This window comes from Pristis pectinata, chromosome 6 (genome assembly GCF_009764475.1).
Source record: "Pristis pectinata isolate sPriPec2 chromosome 6, sPriPec2.1.pri, whole genome shotgun sequence".
In the NCBI taxonomy this organism is placed as follows: Eukaryota; Metazoa; Chordata; class Chondrichthyes; order Rhinopristiformes; family Pristidae; genus Pristis; species Pristis pectinata.
In genome coordinates this window covers 48,840,927-48,860,109 of record NC_067410.1, presented here as the reverse complement: position 1 = coordinate 48,860,109, position 19,183 = coordinate 48,840,927, and the positions used below count along the sequence as shown (strand labels likewise).

The window sequence follows — 19,183 nt, the reverse complement described above, 5'->3', positions numbered from 1 at the left end:
AGTTCTATGTTAAACCACATGGACAACAGAGGAGAGGTATTGGAGGAGCTAAATGTGGTCTCAAAGGCTTTAAGTGTTAAGCCAGAGCACAGCCTGGCTACTTGACTCAAGCCTATTGGGACCAAAGATGTCAGATACCAAAATCCTTGGGTTGGGATTGGATTGCCTGTTGGGCAAGGTTTTACCTTTACACCTGAGCTGCTCTCAAGTCTGAAAATATAATTTGGGACTTTGATAAGAGTCCCAGTTTTGACAAGATTTCAATGTTGCAGCAGGAAAAGACGATAAGTTGTTGGTAGGTCACACAGAAAATGCCTGAGGAAAAAAAAAGGATCAACCACAGGCTTTCTGAGGAGGGGCGATGGCTGATCTGAAAGACCGTCTCAGCAATCAAAGGAGCAAAGATTGTCAGATAACGTAGGGGGCAGAGAGGTAGTCAGCAGATTAGTCGGAATAAAAGAGAGTAAGAGGCAGAGGCAAGACAGACAGAAGGCACAAGGAGTGTGCATGCTCAGGGCTAGGGCAAGGGAAACAGTGAACCTGGGCAAGGAACAGCAAAAGAGGAAGCTCAGAGTCATACAGCATGGAAACAGGCTCTCCAGCCCAAATGGTCCATACTGACCAAGATGCCCATCCAAGCTAGTCCCATGTGTCTACGTTTGGCTCATATCCTGCTAAACCTTTCCTATCCATGTACCTGGCCAATTGTCTTTTAGAAGTTGTTATTGTACCTACCTCAACCACTTCCTCTGGCAGCTCATTCCATATACACACCAACCTCTGGGTGAAAAATATTGCCCCTCAAGCACCTCTTAAATCTTTCCCCTCTCACCTTAAACCTATGCCCTCTAGTTCTTCATTCCCCAACCGTGGGAAAAAGGGTTGATTTTATACACCTCTATAAGATCACCTCTCAGTCTCCTACATTCCAAGCAAAAAAGTCCTGGCCTGTCCAACCTCTCACTACAACTGTCCCTTGAGTCCTGGCAATATCCTTGCAAATCTTTTCTGCACTCTTTCCAGTTTAATAACATATTTCCAAACTGAACCCAATACTCCAAGTGCAGCTTCACATGTTCCCCATCTATAACAAACCTGCAAGAGCTCATGAAACTGGTTGGGTGGAGGAGAGAGAGGAAGGGGTTTCAGACAACTGTTTATTCTGGCAGAAGGAAGCCAAGGGTTAACTTCACTTACCAGGATGATCATGCAATGCCAAGAAGAGTTTTGGCAGAGGAAAAGCTGGAGAGATGATGCTTTATTTTGTCCAGTCACATCAGGTGATAAACAGCTAAACAAACACCTGAGTGTCAAGTCTCCTGGAAGTTAGAAAGTGAAAAGGAATCACAATGATCAGGGCAGCAGGGCAAGACAGAGGAAAACTTTTACTGGATTCGAAGTTTTAAAAAAAGTTTAAGTAAAATTTCAGAGACATTCCAGGTTGACACTTCAGTACAGAGGGACTTTTGCATTCTCATTAATGTTAGCTGTAAACTCAGATCCCACTTATCTATTGACTGACAATTATTAAGGCACCATTTCAAAAAGTGGAGGAAGTTGTGGATCCTGGCCAATTCTTCATCCTCTATCACTAAAGCAGTTTAACTAGTTATCCATCTTACTGTTGTTTGCAGAATTTTCCTGTGTACTGACTGTCAAGATTCCTACTTAAATCAGTTGTCAAAAGTAGTTCAATGGCTGCAGAGAGCTTTGGGATACCTCAAGATCAGAAGATATGTCATGTGACCACAAATTTGCTAATAAAGCAAATACAAAGGCTAATAACAACAGAAACAGAAAAATAGACTTTATAATTCCTTAGTCTTTATTTGTTTCATTTTCGGTAATAAAAATATTTCAGCTGAATTCTGTACAAAGCCTAATCTTTTTACAGTTTCTTTTTTTGTGCTTTGTAACACACGCTCGTAAATTACAGGAAAATACACACAAAAAGTTGACGCACCTCTGGTTAGGTAAACGCAGGAAACAAGATCTGGTTCTTGCTCGTTTTTCCTGCTAATGAGCTTTCAACGTTTTACTTCATTTCTTTTCCTCCCACAGGGAAAATCCACCGTGATGTGTGCATTGCCATTAACAGTCCACGTCAGGGCCGAGCAGTGACCCTGTACCGCTCAACTAGATTTTTAAAAAATGGGAAAATAACGAGATTGTTTCTTTTGAAACAATGACATCACTTGCCTTGCTACTGCTGCAAGCAACCAATATTATTTGTATTCCAGCACCACTTTGTGGTAGAACCTTGTTCTACAATCACTGGGTTAAAAGCCAGGAGCTGCAGCAAGGAGGGAGAATTAATCCCACCTACCTGTGACCTCATAGGGCTACTCGAATAGTACCATTTCCCTCACTCATGCAAGCCCATAGACAATGATGGTGCATTAATGAGATTTAACACCCTTCTCTGAACCTGCTCCAATCCTGCTGTTTGGGTATGGCAAGGCTGGTTACCATCTTGCTCAACTCAGGATACGAGCTTCCTATTCAAAGATTACATTTGTGATCTAATTTATTATGGTCTTGAGACTATTTTTGGGCAATTGCTTCCCCTGGAGAGTTTATGTTGGGGAGATAAAACACTGGGGGAAAAGGAACCCACCAGGAATTCAAGAGCCAGCATCAGCACCACTCAGTTTTCAATACAGAATAAATACTGAGTAACCTCCCTTTATACAGCAAAGCAGCATGGGTTAATTACAGAGCAAAGATCCTTCCATCAGGGAGGGACAGCTTGCACCCTCTGCAATTTCTCAATAAACACTCAGGCTGGGACAGTATGGGCTGGATATACAAAAATTCTGCACTCGTCTCTAGCCGCACAACCTGGCCCTTGAAGACCAGACATACCAGTCCAAGGAGCCCTTTTTTTTCTCTCTGGCTTGTTGCATTTGAATATTGCCCTGGAGGCTTGTTAAAAGTTACTGGGCATTTAGATTCTGTGAAAGTGAATGGGATTTAAGTACATTTAAATTTTGTGTGCAGCCCAAGGCTCTTAGGTACAATGTATGCAGACACCTCTCCAACTGCATTGGTATGACATCTCTTAAATTAGCCATCCAATGGCCACTGAGCAAGATCACCAAACCTTGCTGCACCACAGAAAAAAGGCAACTTCAAAAAATAAATTTTCCATGGGATTCGAAAGTCTCTCCAGCTGTCCAACATCTCGATAAAAAAGTTGAAAGCTGAGTGTTGCCCACCCAAACCTCACTCCCTCCAATGATACATGATTTCTTTCATCATACAGAAGGGACAGATTCCAAACATTTCATCCATTTACTTGCTCAAGTGCATTAATGCACGAAGCCTAATATCGAATGACAAGTTTGAAGAAGTAATATTCTACTCTTCTCCAAACCGCTTGTACGCAATACTGCTGTGACACCAGTAGATCATAATGACTCTGCTTGGATAAGCTGGCAGTAAGACCTCATTTTGGGTCTACTTCCATTGAACAACTTGAAGGGTAACCTCAAAAGGCATTGGTGGGCGAGGGTGGCGGGTGGGTGTGTGTGTGTTTTGGTGGGGGGGGGACACGGAAAGAGAATCTAAAATCTACCATCGATATGTTGAGATATCATGGGCTTGGTTACTGCCTCAGCTGCGATAACTGTGACCGTCTCTCCAGAAGGCAGCCAGTGGGGGCACACCTGTAGAAAGTGAGATGTGTATAAAAGAGCATCCAGGGCAGACAACAGAGATACCACTGAAAGAATTACATTACCAACATCTTAAACGGAACCATGTGTAATCAACATTTTGATGGAAATATAATCTATCACAATCAGTCAATTCAAACCTATCACCTGTAACCAATGAGCGATCTGTTCACTCAGATTGTTGAATGGTGGGATATAAACTATTTTACAATCCCCAGGAACACTGCCCAAGCACTGATTAACTACGTCTACTAGAGTGCTACAAGGTATTCTTCACCTCAGATGAAGGAAGTCTGTTTCCTCTTTCATGAATTGACCAGTGGTTGAAATGCAGATCTTGTCGGAGGCAAATTATCTGGTACGGTTAGAGAAAAAGTGATGGCAAAACAGGAAATATCAGATGACACTGGAGTGGTGGAAGGAAGTTCATACTGGAAGCATTAATGGGGTTTCTTGCAAGCAGAAGACTGAAAAAAGGAACAATTCAAGCAACTATCATCTTCGGCAGAACAGCTAAGTTAAATGCATTGATAGTGGGGCACGTGATATCTGTAACACTGCAGGCTGGTGGCAGAGAAAGGATGTTGCCATCACTGTGCTAACTAGGACCAGAGGTGTAGAGTATCCCCATCACTGCAGTGCTTGCATTACTGGCTACGTGTGATGTTTATTGGTCATTCCACAGGTCAGTATTTCTCCTTACTTTGCAAGTCAAAACTATCAGTGGAGTTAACCATGAATAAGGAGCAAACAGAATGCGTAAATGCGTCTATACTTGTTTGCATATATGTTTGTATGTATGTACCTGGGAACACCTTGCCTCCACAGTATCACACATTGCACTTGTGCAGTTTATTTGTGCACATTTTTTAAAAACATATTTAAGATGTCCAGCCAGCACATCATTTACAACTGTCAAAAGAATTGTGCTCTGCGCTCAGAATTCAGGAGTAGCCGTTCCAAAATCCCAGGCAGAAAGTTACTGTCCAGCAAGGATACAGTGCAGTCCATGAAACCCTTTCAGCCTTTATTCAGTTGTGATGAGGTGTCTTGGTAGCTCGCTTTCTCCTTTCTCTCCTGGCTCTATTGAAAGGTGTTTGGGTTGGTGCTGGATAGATGGTGGGAGACAAGTTAAAACAAAAAGAACAAAGGATTGCTGACACTCCTCAATGTGTACCTTGATTGTCAATGCAGGTTGGATGTGGGTGAGGTGTGCCAGATGCGAGGGAAACACTGGGCCAAAACTGCTATTCACATTAGTCACATGGAATTTCAATTAAAACTGATCATTTATTGGCACATCTGTTCATCTTGTCTCTCTCAGGATCCCGACTAATTTACCAACACTTATTACACCCAAGAGACCATGGCAACGAAAGCACAAACTATTTTCTGTAACACTGATTGAGAGGGCCCTTAATGTTAAAACACAGGCAGTAATGTTAAAACACGAGCATTAGCAGGATGCAGTGAGCAGGGCATTGAGCTCGGTTTGAAAGCTTTACTCTGTGACATTACAAATGGAAAATTACAGCCCATCTCTTTGTTATGACCACCCTCAATATATGGCTCTTTTTTATATATATATTTACACACACTCACACACACGCGCGCCCACACACACATATAAACAAATATCCCCTAGAAAATCCATTTAAAAAACAGTTCTCTGTTTTAAATGCACTGTGCCTCCATCTCCTGAAGCTGTGATGGCCATATTATGCACAACCTCTCTACCTCCGAGGCAAGATTATTCCACAGCTCACAGCCTGCGGGAGCTGAATAGTCTCTGCAGTTTCACACAACTTGACGGGAAAATTACCACTACTTTGATGATTAGTTTTGTTTTAGTTTTTTCCCTCTCCGCATGTGCGAATATTTCAGGGCTGAACTCACGGAACCTGAAGTAAAACGTTCATTACGCTTGCTTTGCTCTGCTTTCCCTAGTGAGGGACGTGCTTTACACCTGGACCTTGACTCTTGCTGGGTCCACCAATTCACATGGAACATTCATTCATTCAGGGACAGGATGACATCATCTTCCAGGTCAGAGTTATCCGTGCTATCTGCTGGATTAAGAAACGGGAACAGTTAGTAACTACTGCCAGAGGAGCACTTTAAGGCAAAGGACACAAAGCTTAGTTACATGTAGAATTTCACTAGGTGTTAGCTAATTTGCACTGGACTCCCTTCTCCTCATCTCCTGAAGCCAGGTCACTCAATCCTAATCATGCTAATGCACCAAATTCCATAGGGCCAGCTGGTAAAAGGCTTTAGGAAAACTTGTGCAGAGGTGTTCACCATGTTGCCAGGGGTTGACCATCTCACCCTCACCTAGGAGTCAGAACTTGGATGCTCAATTTGACAGATAGCACACAACCCTGGCTGACTCTGAATACCAGCATCAACAGAACATTGTTTGACTAGCTGCCATTTGGATAAATTAAACGCTGTCTGCCTTCCTGGATGGATGCAGGCAATCCTATTTCAGAGATTTCATCAATCAGTAGCATTATCTGGGCTTTACAATTGTGCTGCTCTATTGTCCAGGAGGTCTGGCAGGACAGAAAACCAACCGGCCCATTTCTCAACATGGCAACAGTGACCACACTTTGAAATGCTTCTGTGGCTGTAAATAGCTTTGGGATGCCTTGTTATGTGATTAAGGTTCTCCATTAATGTTAATGCAACGTTAACATCAGCTTGCATTCTCTTCCACCCATTACCAAGGAGGGTAGTGAATTTATGGAATTCCTTGCCACATACAGCAGTGGAGGCGTTTGAGGAGGAGATAGATAGATATCTAATTAGTCAAGGTATCAAGGGATATGGGGATAAGGCCGGAAATTGGGGTAAGAATAGTTTTTTTGTTCATTGCCCCACCCCCCATTTCTCATTCTTTTTCTTTATTTTCCCCTTTTCTTTGGAGCAGACTTGATGGGCCGAATGGCCCACTTCTGCTCCCCTGTGAGAGGGGAGGGATGGAAAGACTGGGGGGGGCGAGCAAGCAAAAGTTATGAGCTTCATTTGTCTACTGACAGCGTTGCAGAGCTTAATGCTTAGGAAGCCTGTTGGGGGTCAGATCCAAATACGCAAACTATAAGTGAGATAGACTTACAATCTCCAAGAATGTCCGTATCTTCATCCTCCCACTCATCATCATCGTCCTCCTCCTCCTCGGCATCCTCTTCGCCGTTACCCAGCAGGGCCTCCAGCTCCTCCTCGTCGGATGGAGTGAAGTCCTGCTCGCCGTCCTCGGCTGCATTCGCCTCGCTCCCATTGTTTTCATCCTCGCCTTCCAGCAGTGGGTCAGTATCCAAGTCATCCAGGTCATCTTCGGAGTCGTCGTCATCGTCATCATCATCATCCTCCTCCTCCTCTTCTTCCTCCTGCGACAGTAACGATATCACTAACTCTGTTCATTACCCGGTCACTCCTTCCTTCAAAATATGCAAAACTCAAAATTTCAGAAACAGGAGGCCATTTAGCCCAATGAACCTGTTCCACCCTTCCATTACCTGATCTGTATCTCGTCTATTTATCACCTCCCACCATCACTTCATACCCCTTAAAAAAAATCCATCACTCTCAGGTTTTGGAATCTCCCACTGATCTGGCCTCACTCTTTTGATGGAAGAATTCCAAGTGGTAGGGCCCTGGAGAGTGTTGTAGAACATAAAGCTAGGCATAGTTCCAGGTAGACAGGGTGGTGGCGGCGGCTTTTGGGATGCTTGCCTTTATTGTTTAGGGCACTGAGTACAGGTGTTGGGATATCCTGTTATAACTGTACAAGTTGTTGGTAAGACCATTCTTGGGAGCATTGTGCACAGTTCTGGTCGCCCAGCTATAGGAAGGACGTCATTAAACTGGAAAGGGTGCAAAAATGATTCACGAGGATGTTACCAGGACTGGAAGGCTTGAGTTACAAGGAGAGGCTGGGACTTCTTTTTCTCCTGGAGCATGGGAGGCTGATAGGTGACCTTATAAAGGTCTATAAAATGAGTAGCATAGGCAAGGTGGACGGTCACAAGTCTTTTTTCCAGGTTAGGGGAGTCTAACACTAGAGAACATAGATTTGTGGAAAGAGTTAAAAGGGACCAGAGGGGACACTTTTTCTATACACAGTGATGAAAATATGAAACAAGCTGCCAGAGGCCAGTACAATCTCAACATTTAAAAAGTAATTTCAATCAGTGTATCTGTCTAAATAACAAACACACAAAATGCTGGAGGAACTCAGCATGTCAGGCAGCGTCTATGGAGGGGAATGAACAGTTGATGTTTCAGGCTGAGACCCTTCGACAGGACTGGAAGAGGGCAGAAGCCAGAATTAAAGGGTGGGGGGGAGGGGGAGGGGCACGAGCTGGTGGGTGATAGGTGAATCCAGGTGAGGGGGGAAGGTAGATAGGTGGGGGGAGAGGGGAGGGGGGGGGGAAGAGTGGGAATGATGCAAGAAGCTGGGAGGTGATAGGTGGAAGAGGCAAAGGACTTAACTAGATGGAATCTGATAGGAGAGGACAGTAGACCACGGAATAAAGGGGAGGTGGGGAACCAGAGGGAGGAAGGTGTGGGTGATGGGCAGGTCGTGAGGGCAGGGGAGAGGGGTGGAGGGAAAGAGGAGAAGAACAGGGGGGAGCGGTGACCAGAAGTTAGAGAAATCAATGTCAATGCCATCAGTTGAAGACTACCATGACAGTATACAAGGTGTTGTTCCTCTAATCTGTGTTTACCCTCAACTTGGCAGTGGAGGAGGCCGTGGAGAGACATGTCAGTGTGGGAATGGGAAGTGGAATTAAAATGGCTGGCCACTGGGAGATCCTGGCTATTACGGTATACGGAACAAAGGCGCTTGACGAAGAAATCTCCCAATCCGCGTTGGGTCTTACCAATGTAGAGGCTGCTGCACCGGGAGCTCCGGATGCAATAAATGACACCGATGGATTCATGTGAAGTGCTGCCTCACCTGGAAGGACAGTTTAGGACCTGAATGGTAGTGAGGGAGGTGGTGTAGGGGCAGATGTAACACTTAGCGTGGTTGCAGGGATAAGTGCCTGAAGGGGGATTGGAGGGGAGGGATGAACGGACAAGGGAGTCACAGAGACAGCGATCCCTACGGAAACTGGAGAGGGGACAGTAGGGGGAAAGAGGTGCTTGGTGGTGGGATCCTGTTGGAGATGGTGGAAGTTGCAGACAATATGTTGGATATGGAGGCTTGTGGGATGGTAGGCGAGTACAAGGGGAACCCTATCCCTGTTATATTTGGGGGGGGGGGGGGCATGGATAAGTTGGGCTGATGGACCCGTTTCCATGCTGTATTACTCTATAACTCTATTTTCACTATTCTGTGAAGGAGACGTCACCCTGAACAACTCAGATCTAATTTTGAGGCTCTCTCCTTTCTCTTAAAGTCTTGTTTGCTGTACTTGTTTCCCTTGATTATTTTGCAAAGACCGAGATATTTGCTGGAATCTGGTACCCCATGCATCACAGACCCTTGCTACCTCACCTGCCAAGTGAGAGCCTATGGCAACAGGCCAAATGGAAGAGACATCCTTTCCAGCAGCATTGATTGGAAGGTGGAGTCGGGATTACAGCTCCTTCCCCCATCCTGGCTCAAAAGGTTGTGTGGCCAGCCAGTGACACTGCTGATATTCCAGCCAAACCCGTCTACCTCAGCAAAGACCAGTAATCAAACCTGGGGACAGCTTGCTCTACAATGGTGCAGTGATGTGGTTGACATTTTTCTCCCAAGTGACTGGCTGATCCTAGCCAGGGAAGTTTGCTAACAGATCCAAAACCTCAATCATCCCCGGCATCTGTCCATCATACAGTTGTGTTCTGCAGCCTTCTCAATATTTGACAGGCCACTGAAGAGAAAAGACTCAATGCAGATCAGGCAAATGTTATGAAATTTTCTTCATAATAATTCCCAATAAGCTTTCCCAAAAATGGCAGGTTACATTGAACTCTCAAACGCAGAAAGCTCCAGCAGATAGCTCTGTTACCCAGGCAGGCTATTTTTAGATTTCATCTCACAGTCTGGCACTGAAATAATCCTTAACATTTCTTTTACACTGTTGGACAAGGTTAAGTTACTAAACAAGTATGCAGAGGCCTTGACCATTGATCTAGAGGCATGATTTTGAATGCCACTATGGGAATTTATATACATGCAATTAAATAAATCTGGAATGCAAAGAAAAAGCTCAATTCCTTTCAGTAAAGGAATTAGCTGCTCTTACCTGGTCTGTACTTGGCTCCAAGATGCTCAGCAACATGGTGGACTCTTGACTGCCCCTCTGCATGGCCCAGCGAGCCAATCAGTTCAGAGACAGTTAGGGGTGGGCAATAAATACTGGACCACACCAGCCATGCCCAGGAATGACTAAAAGAAAATTAGTGTTGCACTTTGAAAAATCAGTTGTAGTTTTGTGGTGAACCAGGAGGGGGCGGGGTGGAGAAGAGGGAGGGGGCAATGCATTAATTCTGTATTAAAATGTGTGAAGTTGAAGTCATGCTGATTTTACTCTCCAACTGCTCTCCCATTTACTTTATCTGCAATACTTACAAATAAACAGTCCTTCCCTCTGCTATGCATCCTTTATCCTACTTTTCTGTACACGTGCCAGGGCCCAAGGAACTTCAAGATCAGACTCTGATAAACTCTGTCTGCTCATGCATAGACTGAGTACTTTTGGACTGGCATTTGCAGAGGCAAGGAGGAGTGGGAATCACACTGTGTGTGTGTTTCTTTAAAAAGAAAGATGTAGACAACAGTGACGAATCTGTGAAAAACGTCCCATTTATAGCATTCTCCTGCCATGAAAACAACATTTAACATCACACCAAAACAACCCCCCCCCCAACCCCCCTCCGGTAACTGGTCACAGAGCCAACTCCAACAGCCCAAAGAACCAACAGAGCAACATGAAACAAATATTTTGCATGCCAGGGCCAAAGGATAATGAATGAAATTAAGAGCAGTGACCCAGCCCAATCTTGTCCAGAGTCTCAGAACTGGTGGATAACACAAATGTTTGAAAATCAATTAACATGGTACAAACCTGATCTTCCTCTTCATCTTCTTCCTCAGCCAACCGTTGACGGCCCACCTCATACAGCCTGCAGATAGTGTCCATTGACAGGGCATCCATGCTGCTGCCTTGATTCTGCAAAGCAGTGTGAAGCCTTAATTGACTGAGCAACATTACATACTACCCAACACACTGTGTAAGGTCAGCAGTGTGGGTTTAATAGGCCACAGCTTCAACTACAAACATGTGCATTTATCTAGTTCTTTTAACATAGTAAACAGTCTTCACAGGAGTGTTATTAACAAAATATAAGAGATGAAAATATGGTGATTAAGAGCCTAGTCAACTGTCAGGTTTTAAGGGGAGGTAAAGAAGCAGTGTTTCAGGGAGTTAATTTCATAGCTGAAGACCAATGCTAGAGAAGGGAAAGCAGAAAATGCTAACAGACTGATCAGATCAGCTCAGGAAGTGCAGGTACTGGAGATCACAGAAAGGGAGGTTGTATACGAGGATGAGAACTGCTTCTTGTTTTGCCCTTTCATTTGTTAGCTGTTCCAAGAACATAATATGAGCAGAAGTAGGTCACTTGGCCCTTTGAGCATTCTCCACCATTCGTCAAGATCATGGGTGATCTTCTACCTCAACACTACTTTCCTGCACTATCTCCACATCCCTTGATATCCAGAAGTCTATTCATCTGCTTTGAATATACAAAATGACTGTATTTCTATAGCCCTGGTTTGGATAAGGGGAACAAGTGTAAGATATCCAAGTTTGCTATGGTATAAAGCCAGGCAGCAGTGTGGGGTGTGATGAGGATGCAAAAAGCCTCAAGAGGATATAGACAGGCCAAGTGAATGGGCAAGAATATGGCATGTGGAATACAATGTGGACAAATGGGAGGTCATCCTTCGGTAGAAAATATTAGAAAGGTGGTATGTTTTGTAAACAAGAGTTTAAGAGGTGCTGGCATTTGGAGAGAGACCAGGTGTCTTGTACATGAATCACTGAAAGTTAAAATGTAGATTCTGTAAGTAATTGGGAAGGGAAATAATATGCTGGCCTTTAGAGGATTCGAGTTCAAGAGAAGGTTTACTGTCATTATGTAGGGCCCATCACACCTGGAATATTAGATGGGAAGACCATAAGGAAGAAATATTTACAATAGAGTGCAGTGAAGTTGAGCAGATTGATTCCTGGGATCTTGTATGAGGCGAGAATAAGCATACTCAGCTCACACCCTCTAGCAGTGATCTCATTTAAATGTACACAATTCTAAACTAGCTTGACTGGGTAGATACAGAAATGTTCCCCTAATTGGATGTCTAAAACCAAAAGGTTAAACTGTCAAAATAAGGGAGGACAGACGAGATGAAATTTCTTCAGAGACAACAGTGGTTCTTTGGAATTGTTGAAACCATGAGGCCTGAGGAAGCTCAGTTGTTGACTAATATCTAAAAAATTTATTGATCTCAGATGAAAGGATGGGAGGTTGGTGCAGGAAAGTTGCACTGAGGTAAAAAGGTCAGAGATGATCTTACTGGAAGGTGCAGCAGACGTAAGGGGCTGATTGGCCTACTTCTGCTCTCATTCCTTATGTCTGATGTTTATCCAGAGGGATGATCACCTGACCTAGATGGAGTTGTGTGTTTCCACAATCTGACTTTTAAGGAGAGGACAATTAGCTACGGAGGTAATGCTTACAGAAAGATGATACACTACAGGAATTCTATAACATCCCAAGCTGACCACTTGAAGACTTGGGGTGAATTTTAAATGTTGAATTTGATGTTAATTTTTAAAAAAAAAATCTGTAAAATGATGCCAACCTGCTCACTTGAAACATGTAACCAACTTGGGCCCAGGAAGCAGATAGGTAATTTACTGATTATAACGAGGTCCATAACCAGCAATTAATCTGCTTTGCTGCTTTTGCATAGGGTGCTTAGAATTTCTTCCCTACTGGGTGGGAAGCCAAGATTGTTCACCAGACTAACTCTGGGCAACAAACAAGTGGGGAAACTAGACTTCGAACTTTCCATCTACCCCATCTTCTCCCAATATATTCTTCAACCTAATATTCACCCAAAATGTCAATCCCATGTTTCCGAGTAATCTACTTCACATCTTACTTCTGTTTGTGATGAACTATTTAGGCAGAACTTGGGTCGTCGTAACCTAGAGATAGAACAGGAAGACATGGAAAATCACTCAGGGATCCTGCTCATAAACTGCTATTTAATGCAGGTATTGTCATGCTTGGCTTATTGTCCTTCTTGGTCTGTTAGTTCTCACACAACATGGGCCCTCTTTGATGAGATACATAGGACAATTGGTGCTCTTTATTCAGGAGGGAAAGTCTATTTTAAAAGGATGATCTACTCCTGCTGCCACGATAGTTTAAGAGTTAACAAATTGTACACAGGAACCTGCCCCACCTCAATCACAGCCAGATAGCAGTCCTTCGTGTCTGTACACAGATCGAAAATATTCCTCTTCACGTCAAGCGTTGCTTTAAAAGGATTGAAAGACAAATGTTCAAATATTACTTTGCTGCAACTTATAATCCTCAATTAGGTGCCTAAAATGGAGAAATGTTCCAAATCCCACCCTTACCTTGACAAGTGTGAAGGACAAAAAAAACAGTAATTACCCTCCAGTTAATGTAGCAAATTTAGTTCAATTCAAGATCAGTTGTGCCAACAAGAAGCAATAAACTTGACAAAGAAAAACATCTTTAGTAAAGTGCCAGCACTTTACCAGTAGAGCAACATATCTCATGGCCCCACCATAGCATTACCATTGCCTAGAAATTAGACTGAATAATATGTTTTTATAAGCTACTCAACCCTCATTTGCACAGAATATTGTGGACAATGCAAGACTCAATTCTCTTTGTGGGTCTTCTTTGCCTCTAACACTATTCCACAGACCATCCTGGTCATCACCCTGAACATTTAATACCTGAGTGAGCAAGTCCTAGATTCTGGGAACCTACCTCGAGTAGGTCTCTAATGCACATCTCAAGGCTGGCTCTCCTTGGGTGCCTCCAACCCTTCCCCAAACTGCAATACCCAAGCCCTGACAACTACTCAACCCTCAACTGAGAACTCCCTCCTTGAATACCAATCAGCTTCCCAAGTCCCCTAGCCTTACCCAGAGTACTGATCTGCTACCAGATCTGGACCACTTGTGCCTCCTTGCAAGACACACCCAACTTAACTGCCAACAGACAAATGCAACCCTTCCACCGCCAACCCTACTCATCCATCAACAGAAACTTACTGGATGCTTCAAAGCCCAAATCCAACAATAGAGTGAGCTTCCTCCCCCACTCAAGCTTCTTGTTCATGATCCCAACCAACTCAATTTTTGGTGTGCTTGCTAGAATCGAAAACTGTACAAAGGAAGGAATTCTGCAGCAGTGGGTCCTCTAGTAGATGTGTGTTAGCACAATGCAAAATCAATACAGTCAATTGAGTCAGTGGCTAGAATTGCATCTCCCACCCCAACAGCCCTTTGTTTTACCTATAGCCCATTCAGTCCCCAATTATCACTATTTTCCTCTGCTTGACCTGCTGAATGTCTTGTATTCAGTAACTCCCCTTTCACTTAGATACAAGTTGCTGCTATGGGATCCCCTATGAACACTATTTGTCTACCCCTGTGCTACATAAGGGGTAATTTTTTTGTTCTACCCTCCCCAATGCCATTTTCCTTGGTACTCTGATGCCTGTTGTCTTATGCTCTCACCTCAAAATGAAAAATTTCAAACTTTGGTTCTGATGTTCCAAAAGTGGTTTGGTTTGGTCCCAATATCTTTTCTCACCATGGCATGGTTCACCTCCAACTCTTCCTTACCATTGTCATTGGGGAAAGGCTATCAACTCGCTAAACCCACTAACTTCCATGGTTACTTTGATGTACTCCCTTCCACTTCCATTCTCCTGCTTTCTATTTCTCAGTCACATCTGTTTTGACAATGTCACCTTCCAAACAAGTGATCTATTTTTTTCTCTCAATGGAATCTCCTCCAAGTGCTAATGCCATTTCCCAAACCTGACTTTACCACCTTTTTTCAATGCAAGTGCTACAGTGCCTGCAGTTAGTCAGCTTTGGAATTAACCCGCATTGTGATGAGGCATTAACAATAACCTCAGAGCACATATCATCTCAGCCTCTGCTCACCTGCATCTCTGAGGCAGGCAAAAGGGAAATCAAGCATCAATCTGCAACGAAGCATTGATGGCAATGGACGTGAGGTACCAAGAGTGAACTTGAACTTCAAGACTAGCACAAAAACTCTGGTGGCAATACTAAACCACCCCAGAAAGCAGCAAGCACCTCATAATACTAATCCAGCAAGCTGGTAATCAGCAACAGAAAATGAAGCAACCAATCTTAAATTGAAAGTCAGTGCTCTCACCTATTGGTTTGTAATCAGTAGCATCAAAGGTCCTGAAGGACGATCCAAAGGGACTTTTCATACGCACTTCTAACAAATCATCTTCATCATCAGCCTGCAGCATAGCTAGGCACAAAATGAAACCTGATAAAGAGCTTGCATTCATAAAGCTTCACACCACATGTCAAATTCAATGGCTGTTATACATGTAGCAGTTTGTACACAAGAACTCAAAATAGCATACATGCATGGAATTTACTGATATAATGCTACATCAACACAATCTATCCTATCAGAGCTAATCCAATTAATAAGGTGCTTCACCTAGGTCAGGAAGTTCATACTGCAGCAGGCTATACAGCCCATGCTTATGTTATCACTTTAAATGAGCTGCCCAATTGATCATTCTCCCTTGTTAGTTCCCCAAAGCTCTACAATTTGTTTTGTTTATCAAGTATTTCCCATTTACATGTGGAAGTTCCCTTAGACCCAGTACCATTCTAGTGAATGTCATCGGTACTTGTTCTAAGGCCTTGCCAGTGTTCAAGTGAGGGCCTCAGAACTGGGCAATACTCCAGCAGAAACCTAATGAGCACTTTATAGAATACCTTGCCTGCATTTATACTCTTAAGCCTCTAGAAATAAAAGATTACTTTACAAACAAAGCACCATTATCAACTAATAACTATGATCCTTCAGTCCAAGCTTTGTTCTGGTTGTTGTGCAAAGGACTAGGGGCTTAATTAGAGATGGGGAAATCAAACCTAAATAGTCCAAGTACGACCATACTCGTGCTCCAAAAAGCTTTTGGATGAGAAATTTATTGTTTTATAAAACACACTTGTAAAACAAGTCAAACTCAATGGACACTGCTGGTAAACCACTAGCAGGCATTTGGCTCCAAGAACCTTTCCCTGAGCCAATGCATAACTCTACATTGCTTTGAAACCTGAATTCATGACACAATCCATCCACAAGACAAATGAATCCATAACCAAACTGGTTCCAGTCCAATTTAGATGTACCCATATTGGTGAGCCCAGTTCACTGGTTCACTGACCCAGACTCAAAGCAAGGATTCAATTTGTGCCTGAAAGGAGCAGCAAAACACTGCAGAGGCAAATGGATTCTGAAGGATCCAATTTTTCCACAAAACTCAACAGAGCACACTTTAACAAAAAAAAATTAGCTATGCCAAATTCTTCATTCCAAAACCATGTACAGGAGAGAGAAATGATAGAGACAAGCATTCAGATTATTATTTAATCTCCCCTTCCAAAATAAAGCTGATGCGCTTCAGAAATAATTCCCTGAATTATTTGAATGAAGCTTCACGGTAATCATTTGCCCCAACACCAAGGCTCCTACCTCCATAGATGACTGTGCCTGTGTTGTTGAAGACAATACGACATTGATCTAATGCAGGTACCATATGCAGGAGGTGGAACGTCCGTAGGTCCCACTGAAAGACAGCCCATTAAGGAAGTTGCTCTGTCAAACATACAGTTAGACCTCAACTATTAATTCCCATTTGGATTTTGATATTCTTCCCCCCAATAAATTTTTAACCTACACAAATGAAGAGTAGATTTTTAATAAAATGCTTTCTGGAAACACACAGGACAGGTAGAGGCATGAAAAGAATATTTCTAATTTATGACTTAACTCAATGTTCCTCGCTCCATGAATGCTGTCCAACTATCTGGATATTTGCCTCTTTAGCAGTTTTCAGATATACAGCATTCAATTTTCTATGAGCCTTTCTATTGCTGGTGCCTGGGTGGCATTACTCTCACTATTCCATAAACTGTTGATCTAAAGCACTGGACTTCTTCCCACAAGTGTTTTGATGAACTCAAAACCCTATCAACCTACTTATGTACTGGTACCATAAGACCATAAGATATAGGAGTAGAATGAGGCCATTTGGCCCATCGAGTCTTCTCCACCATTCAATCATGGCTGTTTTTTTTTCTCCCCAGTCCCATTCTCCCACCTTCTCCCTGTAACCCTTAACCCCCTTACCAATCAAGAACATATCAACATCTGCTTTAAATACACCCAATGACTTGGCCACCACAGCCCTCCTGTGGCAACAAATTCCACAGATTCACCACCCTCTAGCTGAAGAAATTCCTCCTCATCTCAGTTCTAAAGGGACGTCCCTTTATTCTGAAGTTGTGCCTTTGGCTCCTAGACTCCCCTACTAATGGAAATACCCTCACCAGTATCTGGTAGGTTTCAATGAAATTCTCTCCTCATCCTTCTGAACTTCGAGTATGGGCCCAGAAACATCAAACTCTCATGTTAAGCCTTTCATTCCTGGGATCATTCTTGTGAACCTCCTCTGGACCCTCTCCAGGGTCAGCACATCCTTCCTTAGATACAGGGGCCAAAATTGCACACAATATATCCTTGCTTTCATATTCTAGTCCTCACGAAATGAATGCTAAAATTACATTTGCCTCCTTTACTACCAACTCAAAATGTAACTTAACCTTGAAGGAATCCTGAACTAGGACTCCCAAGCTTCAATCTGATCCAGCAGTTGTGGGATTGCTTGGCCCTGTCTATTGCATGTTGCTTTTGCTGCTTAGTACATCTGTGCTGCAGCTTCACCTGGTTGATGCCTCAATTTTAGGTATGCCTTGTGCTCTTCCTAGAATGCCCTTCTGCATTTCTCATTGAACCAAAGTGATCTCTTGGAATGACAATAATGGTCAAGTGAAGGATGTGCTGAGCCATGGGGTTACCAATGACTGTGAATCACAATTCTATCATAGTTGATGGTCAACATGCCTTGCGGATGCCCAGCTATGAGCTGTTGGATCTGTTCAACATGACAGGTCAAACAGAGTTGAGGGTACCCTCAGGGCGAAGAAGAGACTGTCTGTACAAGGACTCTGCCATGGTCACCCTTACCAGTCATCTTAATGACAGATGCATTTGGAACAGGTGGATTTGCAAGGACGTGGTTAAATAGGTTTACTCTTCAGACTGGTTCACCCAGCACCAGAGACCTAATCTGATAGCTATCTCAGGTCATAGTCAGTTCAACACTGAGTAACTCTTGGCGATTGACACTGAAGTTCCTTACCCAAAGTAAATTATGTGCCTAGGTTATTCTGTGCTTCTGCCAAGTGTTACTCAACATGGAGAAGCACTGATTTATCAGTAGATGGAGTTGGCAAGAGATTCTTGCCCATGTTTGATTGGGTACCACAAGACTTCATGGGGTCTGGAAGTCAATGCCAAAGACTCCACAAGCTAATCAACCTTGAATAACTATCAGTGACACCAACCTGGGCAGCTCTGTCCCACCAATAGGATAACAAGTATCCAGAATGTGATCAAGGCACAATGGACGACTCTGAAAGTTCAACTGTGAAAGGCTTGACTTGCCTATGGAACAGCTCTCCCAGTTTAGACACCTAGATATTCACAAGGAATGGTCAACTAACATTTGCACGGTCAACTCAGCTGTGAACGACTCTGCCACGTTGAGAGAGATGTTAGGTGGTCTGCCTGGCTTTATTTTTCCTTGTTAATGTAGTGGCTCTTGATATAATTCAATGGCTTGCTAGGCCATTTCAGAGGGGCACACATCAGTCTGAAGGTTATCTGTGAATTACTAGTTCACCAGGACTTGAGTGGTACCAGATAGGTCAATGGCACTCCCCCAAATTCTGGCCTTGTCAGCATCCCATAAGCAAAGAAAAACAGAAAAAATTAGATCTATTCAAACTCTGGTTATGAGCAAAATGCAAATCATTTGGACCGGTATAAAATTGGGTGAAGGACTCTTCATGGCAGTGGGATGCCATCCAAGATGAATTAAATACACTTCGCAACTTCCACACTGGGGAATGAACATGTTGAGAAAGTCCAATGACAACAGTGTGGTTACACCCCTGAAATGCAATGTGTTGAACGACAGTTTAACTGAAGGGGGAGGGTAGTTTATTGCTAAGCTTATCTATTTGTGGGGAAGCACCTGGAAATTACACAAAGCCGCAGCTGGGCTACAAATGAAACCTACTACCCCCAACCTAGACTGCCCTGCATTT

At 43.4% G+C, this 19,183-nt stretch overlaps 1 protein-coding gene across 5 annotated transcripts in view; it reads right to left on the bottom strand.

The window, feature by feature from the left end:
* Positions 1–1,804: 1,804 nt before the first annotated feature.
* Positions 1,805–19,183, bottom strand: part of LOC127571580 (DDB1- and CUL4-associated factor 1-like) — an 83,538-nt gene continuing 66,159 nt past the window's right edge. For 3 of the 5 annotated variants that reach the window (XM_052018093.1, XM_052018090.1, XM_052018091.1), the window contains 6 exons: positions 16,485–16,578; positions 15,138–15,242; positions 13,150–13,223; positions 10,742–10,846; positions 6,796–7,066; positions 1,805–5,746 (listed from right to left, as the gene is read on the bottom strand). In XM_052018093.1, coding sequence (XP_051874053.1) covers positions 5,688–5,746; positions 6,796–7,066; positions 10,742–10,846; positions 13,150–13,223; positions 15,138–15,242; positions 16,485–16,578 — 708 coding nt within the window. In that variant the 3' untranslated portion in view covers positions 1,805–5,687. The remainder of the gene's footprint in view (positions 5,747–6,795; positions 7,067–10,741; positions 10,847–13,149; positions 13,224–15,137; positions 15,243–16,484; positions 16,579–19,183) is intronic. The other 2 variants (XM_052018094.1, XM_052018092.1) reach the window with 1 other exon arrangement.